General features: G+C 37.5%; 1 protein-coding gene across 2 annotated transcripts in view; it reads right to left on the bottom strand.

Annotated features, from left to right (window-relative positions):
* lrba (LPS responsive beige-like anchor protein) overlaps window positions 1-7,684 on the bottom strand; it is a 176,747-nt gene that overhangs the window by 149,832 nt on the left and 19,231 nt on the right. For both annotated transcript variants that reach the window (XM_024259407.1, XM_024259408.2), the window contains exons 3-8: window positions 7,146-7,246; window positions 5,730-5,825; window positions 4,573-4,694; window positions 3,205-3,331; window positions 2,452-2,571; window positions 2,046-2,192 (exon numbers count right to left, since the gene is read on the bottom strand). In XM_024259407.1, the coding sequence (XP_024115175.1) occupies window positions 2,046-2,192; window positions 2,452-2,571; window positions 3,205-3,331; window positions 4,573-4,694; window positions 5,730-5,825; window positions 7,146-7,246 (713 nt within the window). The remainder of the gene's footprint in view (window positions 1-2,045; window positions 2,193-2,451; window positions 2,572-3,204; window positions 3,332-4,572; window positions 4,695-5,729; window positions 5,826-7,145; window positions 7,247-7,684) is intronic.

The following is a 7,684-nucleotide window of genomic DNA, read 5'->3' as shown; positions in this document are numbered from 1 at the left end:
CAGTTTTTACTGCATCAGAAAAAATGGTGCCATTTGTCTCGCTTTGTTTTTCACTCTCAGTGTCTGGCCTCAAAACACCCCAGAGATAACAGTTCCTCTGCACAACCGTTATCACTGCAAAGCTTCTCTTAAAGCCAGCTTGAGGTTTTTTCTTACCAAGAAAATGAGACACTTGGCAACAAATCATGCAGCAATGTGTCAATAAAGCACATAAAATTGATGTGTATGTACATAAAAAATTTGGTGGCACAATTAGGATAAAATAAATGTATCCAAATATTGGTTAGATCGCTATAAAATCTGTACCAACTTAACAGGATGCTTTCCAAAATAAGGTGCAGCAACTCAAACCCAACATCCATCAGAATATTAAGATTCTTTTCGTAAGGCTGAGTTCCCCCCCGCCCGTTGAAAGTCACCCGCTTCAGCTGCTTGTGTTTGTTATCTCCTCTGTCAGTCACTGCATGACCGTCATGGTCAACGGCAAGGGCTCGACTAGTACAATGACAGGTCTGGCTCTCAGCTAAGCTCCCTCTTTACCAAAACAGATCACTGCTTTAGCATGGAAATCGTTCTTCTGTTCATTCTGCACCCAACAACAAGACACTTCAACCTCCAGTTTAGTCAGAAATGTGTTTTGATTTGGGGTGTAACGATGGATCAATGAATTCATGATGAGCTTTATCAATCTAAATTATGAATGGATTTGCCATTAATTCTTGCTTACTCGTTTGTTTGTACACATCTGCACTGTTCAGTAGCAGGTACTTATTCCTGAGTCACTGGTTAATTTTTGGCTAAAAATGTCCAGGATTGATTGAAGAACAGTGAATCTAATTGATCAAAATGAACAAAAATTTTAAGTCAGTCAAATTAGGAACCACAAATATCGAATAGAATCATTAAAAGAGGGTAAATCAATCACATACGAGTTTTATTATGAACTGTTTGTGCATCATTTTCACATTTAGACATGAAAGCATACTAAATTAGTTTGGAGCAAACTGTCAACTCTTATATATACACTATTTCATCCAGTACAAATAAAAACGTGGTTAAAATGTATCATCTTTCTCTTCTTACTTTTATTTTTGTTTAATTGCATTTACTTTTCATACCCCCTCTAGCATTTATATTGAAAACGGATGTGTAGTTTATTGTTCTGTTCTTTACTGTATGCAATTTATTTGTTTTGAATAAAAATTTTAATTAAAAGAATCTCCTCCACAATTTCATAAAATCCTCATTCGAGACCTATTTGTTTGCTTTTTTTCATTTGTCTATACATTACTCTATATTTTGGTTATCATATGCAAAGAAATCAAGAAACATACAGTATGTGGCATAATATTAAGTGCCATTTTTTTAATCAAATAATCTTTCTTCTTGGAAAAAAAAGTGCACCAAAATATTTCAACTCACTACTCAGCTATCTTACAAATCTTCCCGCTCATTACCAAAGACAGCAAAAGCTGCAAACTGTCTGTGTTACCATGTGTTTCTAACAGAGTCCAACAAGTTTAAAAATAGATTCATTTGAGCTCAGGTCAATGTCAAAGGACCATTTGCTAAATACTTTCAAATAATCACAAAATGATTTGAGCTTGATCACAAAACCCAATAAGTTATAGTGTTAAAAAATTAGTAATTATTGCACATGAGCATAAATTATGCACATGTTTGCTTGCTAATTGTATGGAGTTGTGACTTTGACTCTTCTGGTTTACCTAAAGCTAACAAAAATAGCATTTCTATTTACAGGCTTCTTCCAAGGACAAGTTGTGAGAGCTGTTTTCGGAGAACACAGTTTTTTTTTTTTTTTTTAGAAAAAAGAGAGAGACAGAAACAGCCAGGACTGTGGAGTCTTTGTGTAGTGTCTGAGCAACAACCTTGATTAAATAAATATAAACCTTTTAGGCAGAAAAGAAGAATATTAGACTGCTCCTTTTTTATTATTTTGACTCCTTGTCTTCTATTTTGACACCTTGATCTTCCATTTTTTTATTATTTACTACTATTTTAATTCTATAATTTGACTTTCCAACCTGGTAGCCTGGACCCAGCTGATAGATAGCCAAGATCTGAGCGGCGCTGAGAGCTTCTGCAAACAGGTAAACTGCCCCCATCTGTCCACAGAACACTCGGTTTACATCCGCCGTCTCTGATGATCCCAGGAAACACTTGTCAAATGTCTGCAAGAAAAGAAACAAAGAGGAATGGTGAAGGAATCTTTAATAGAGTACAGATGCAATCATACTTGTAGTAATTTTTAAATTATATATGTATATAAAACAAAACAATCGTGTACTGGTATTCCTGCCAAATAGGTCACTTTTTGACCAATTTGGCTTCAAAATATTAGTTTTCTGATAAATGTTTTTCCTTCACAGCTGTGTTTTTAAAGGTTCTTTTGCCAACAGAGCAGATTTTTCTTCAATTGTTGCCACTTACATCACTGGTGTTGACAAACCAGGGAATATCCCCAAAGGAAGCCAGTTCTCCATTCACAAAGCAGCTCATTTCACTGTTTTTCCAGCGGTTGTAGACGTGAACTATAGTCACCATGTACCACTAGAACAAAGACAAGAAAAAGCAAGATTTTACTTATAATATTTGTGTATTTATCTTCCACACATATCTCATGTTATCAGTAAGATCAGCATGCTGTGTAATCTTTGCGTCTTTTCAATTAGCCTACATCCACCGTATTTCAGGACCAAGTCCCCTAAGGACAAGCTCTCACCTACTTAGGCTCTGGTGCTCTTCAGTTTCCAAACAGAAGAAAAATAAGATGATACTAGAGTCACCTCAAAACATCAAATAATTGGAGTTTCTTCTCAAAGTGTTAAATAAATAAAATTTACTTTGTTAGCACATTGTGGTGCATTTGTGCTCAAGGAAAGAAACGTTTTTTAATTGGCCAAAAGCATCAAATCCCTTTAACTGCACGTTCCTCTGTTTACACAGAGACTGGGGAGAGTGAAGAAGAATCCCTTTCCCTCGTTGTCCTCATTCCTGTCTTCTAGCTTTTTTTCCCCAGAGTCAGTGGAGATGTGACAGCTCACTCTTGTTTTTTTAATCTTTTTCTGTGAGGCCACAAGAGTCAGTGTTTCAAGGAATTGATTTGCTGTGGACATTTGTGTATCATTCCTCTTTTGTGTGTGTTCTGGGTAACAGAAGTTTGCTCTGGTTTTCTTTTCCTACCTTCTGGGGCTTGAAGTCGTACTTCACACAGTGCTGGAACCCTTTGCCCTTTGATTTTAGCGACGTCACTATCAAACAGCCGCCTACAAAGTGTGCCGAATACCCCAGGCCTTTATTGGTGCGGAAGCTGCAAAGAAGAGAACATGGAAGTGTCAGTTATTGGAAAATTATGGGTTTCTGGATTTAAAAAGCTGAAAAAAATAAATAAAAAAAGAAAAGAGAAAAAAAATTTAAATTCCAGGAAAAATGTCAAATGGACAGAAGTGATCTTAGGAGTGAAATTCTTATTTTTTGGGCTGCCTGGAAGCTGAAGCTACACAGGCCGACTGATCACTGTCTGTATAACAGCATGAGAAAGGTCACAGCATTGACCTATAAGGTCTGTGATGTTGTCCAACAGAAACTCTTCATATGTGGCCCAGATAAGGAATCTGTGAATTTCGCCTGGATTTTTTTTGTATTTTCATTCAAAAATGTGTTGATTAGTTTGTTGACTAATTTTATTTATTTATTTATTTATTTATTTATTTATTTATTTAATGAAATTACACCTAAAACCTTCATTCCATGTTGTAAAAACAGTTTGTGGGCTGCACGGTGGCGCAAGTGGTTAGCGCTCTCGCCTCACAGCGAGAAGGCCCCGGTTCGAATCCCGGCTGGGACCTTTCTGTGTGGAGTTTGCATGTTCTCCCCGTGCATGCGTGGGTTTTCACCGGGGACTCCGGCTTCCTCCCACCGTCCAAAAACATGCTTCATAGGTTAATTGGTGACTCTAACATTGCCCCTAGGTGTGAATGTGAGAGTGAATGGGTGTGTGATTGAGGCCCTGCGACAGACTGGCGACCTGTCCAGGGTGTACCCCGCCTTCGCCCATCAGTAGCCGGGATAGGCTCCGGCACCCCGCGACCCCGAAAGGGATGAAGCGGTCAAGAAAATGGATGGATGGATGGAAAAACAGTTTGTTAAACATTTTTGGGGTTTCCACATCAAAATGAATCCAATTTTTCCAGATGGAATTTTCTGTTTTTGCATGACTTTATGTCTAGTGTGTGAATACAACATGGAAAAATGACAAAATAAAGGTAATGTCACATTGGATAGGTTAAAATGAGACCAAATAAGCAAGCAGCTTCTCTTTCAAATTGAAAATACAGAGGTAAATTCAAAAGTAGACAAAAACAGTTTTAGGCTCTAGGTTGTAAAGCACTTTGGAAAAGTGTTCTATAAATAATGTGTGATTTGATTTGAAATTCCTTTATATAGGTCATACATTATGAGAAAAATGCCACAAGAACATGCTTAAACCACAAAAAAAGACCGTTTTAATTGGAGTGGGTCTTTGAATCCAGTTTGGTTCCACAAACTCACCAGTAAAGGTAAGGCTTGTCTTTGTCCACATTGATGTTGTTCAGAGGATCCATTCGCAGCCACGTGTGAAATGTAAATCCGTTCTGGTATGGCCATTTCGCTATGGGGGGCAGAGCGATTGCCTGTCAAAAAGTAAAAACATGTCTCAGTTTAACGAAGTGATTTCCTGGCAGTCATTCTCAAGGTCAAAATGTAACAAATGGAAATGAATCTCAGAGGGAAACTTTCTTATATAATGATTTACATGTACCTATATACATGTTATTATCAATCTTTCACCTCAAATTAGCAGTGATTTCAAGTGGAGCTAAGATGAACACACAGAAAGCATTCAGTGACCCCAAATAAACATCTTTGAAGCTGAAGGTTTCACCATCCTAAAATAGGCAACAACACAAACTAAATCTGAAAGATCTGACCTGATGCAACAGTGGGACATAGTTATTCACACAGAAGAACCATTTCCTGCAGTGCTCACATGAAAATCTCATTTGAGGTTGTAATAATCCATCGGTTTCATTCAATTTACAGTGGTTTAGCTGTCTGACGGCTAAATCTCAAAGACTGTACCTGTGGAAGTACTGAATCATAGTCAGAAGAAGCAAATGACTGTATGAACCAATTTCTATTGTTATCTCATCTTGAGACAACCGTATCTCCAAACCGCATTTTATCTTGTGGCAGGAAAAGGAAAAAGCATTGCAACAGTCAGAGCACGCTGTAACCCTGCATGTATGAGCAAAACAATGCCTCCAAAATCTGACTACAAAAAAAAAAAAAAACACACTCCAACCATTGAAAGTGGAGAAAAGGATTAAAAATGTTGAAGCAAAGACACTAAATTGGAAGTAAAAACCATTTTTAAAAAAAAGTGATTTCTCCACATGATGTTGGAATTTTAATTACTTATTTTTTATTGACCTCTTAAACATCTACAGAGATTCTTCTTAAAAATAAAATGTATTAAAAAAAAAGGGTACTTATCTCCAAAACCACTAAAACCAAACTGATTTAGAGGGATTTACAGAGAAACAAAGACCGACTATCATGGCGAGGAATCAAATCAACTGACCAATCACCACCTGCAGCTCAGCGGCTAAAATGATGACTGAACTGTGTCACAGAAAGGAAGATGTAGCATTGTGTTAGGCACTCACAGCAGCATTTTTCCCTGGAAAGCTGAAGAATGAGTCGGGACCGTTCCTGAGAGCCATGTACTTCAGCACAGACAGGAGCTTCACTGCATGACATGGCTGAGGAGAGAAAGAGGAAAACGTTTCAATATCTGAACATCTTTCTTTTCACATTCTACTGCTATTCTACTTTAACAGATATTCTGTTTTTATATAAATGTTATTTCCTAAATCTTTCTCCCCCCCCCCAATAGTAAGAGGGCGTACACTTATTTAACCCCTTTCTACCTCAAGGCCTAGAACGTTTTACAGTGACATTGATGGCAGCAGATCTGCACCACGCCATACAGCCGGGAACAACATGGGGCTGCAGCGTCTTGCCAAAAGACACCTGGGTGGACAGAGAGGGAACTGAACCTGCAACGCTATGATCAGAAGCTCCGCCTCTGCATCATGGCTGTCCTTTGCTTCCTTAATTATGCATTGGTGCATGAAGATGAAGCATTTTTTTCTACTACCAGAACGGCCTGTCACTCTTAAAGTTTTAAGCACTTTTAAAAACTTCCTAATTGAAGAAGAATTTTAGACTTAATATTAGTTTAAACACATTTCTGAGTTTATGTTTGTTTTTTCTGTGCAGCACATTTTGTATTTTTATTTATCATCCTGTTTGATCATTTTATGTTAAGACTATAAAATATTTGTACAGGTTTGGTTGTAAATTTGCCATGACATTATGTAAAAAAAAAAATATTTGTTGGTGTTTTATGTGTAAAAGTTGCTGTATTAATACATTTTTAACCAACTGATGAACTGACTGAATACTTAAACATGAACATAGCAGCTTGGTTAGATATAAGTCTCGACTCTGGCAGTGTCCACCCCAACTATTACAAAAAAAGCTACGTAGTGCGGAATTATCTAGTACCCTGGATTTTAAGCTTAAAACCTAATAAATATGAACATTTTGATGATGAAAACATGAAAAGCTCATAAAAATACTTTAAAAACATTTTATTCAAATGAAAAATTATTCAAATGCAAAGAATGGTAGACTAAATTTGTCTACTGGGCATCATTGCACAATGGGAATTTTCTAGGGCACTTGATTTAGGATTTATAGATTTGGACCCCCAAAAAAATTCTGACACAACCTTTTATTCAGGTATTTTTGTGAATTTTAATATCAAAAATTCTTGATGAAATGACACTACGGCTTCCAAATTTGTAGTTGTTAAAAGGATCTAAGAAAAGCCATATAGTGGTTTTCTGCATCCTATACATGAGATGTTTTCCCCTGCTTGCAAATGGATTTGTCCCGACTGTGTGGTTGTTGTTGGGGGGGAGCTGCCTGTGGGGTTTGGAACGGTCCGTGAGATGCTGGCGCGTTCCCCGTGCGGGTCAGCCAAGACGTATCACCACATCATGACTCCAACTCACCCACTGGCCTTTCTCCCCTTGCAGCTTGCTGAAGAAAAGCTTCAGCTCTTTCACTGTGATGCTGTAGCTGGCGAGGACACCCAGCATGTCCACCAGCAGGTCTGCAAGACGCACAGCAGAGGGTAAAGGTTAACGGTGAAAACAGGGATGTAACATGGCAGGCTGGACAAGGAACATCTGATAGGACAAGAAGAACATCTTTATTTGTGTTTTTTATAATTATAAAAAATAATGTCGTCTTATGAAAATAATAGCAATTGATTAAGTCAATATTTCTAAATAAAGTTAAATTGATGACTTGTCATCTAATGTGCACAGATGTTTGAGCATGAAGCACTAAGTATTAAACCTTTAGCTTGACTAAAAAAGTTAAAATTTGTACCAAACAAGAAAAAAAATAAATATACTCTATCCACACACACAAAAAGTAGCAGTTTCCTTAATTTGTCCAGTAACTGCTGGGGATGTACGCCTTTGCCTCACTGCACAAAGGCTTGAGGCCAGAACTGTTCCAGCAGGAAAAAGTTCACTGAGCTGAA

The sequence above is a fragment of the Oryzias melastigma genome, linkage group LG1 (assembly GCF_002922805.2).
Source record: "Oryzias melastigma strain HK-1 linkage group LG1, ASM292280v2, whole genome shotgun sequence".
NCBI lineage: Eukaryota > Metazoa > Chordata > Actinopteri > Beloniformes > Adrianichthyidae > Oryzias > Oryzias melastigma.
The sequence above is the reverse complement of the archived record's forward strand: the minus strand, read 5'-3'. Positions and strand labels throughout refer to the sequence as shown.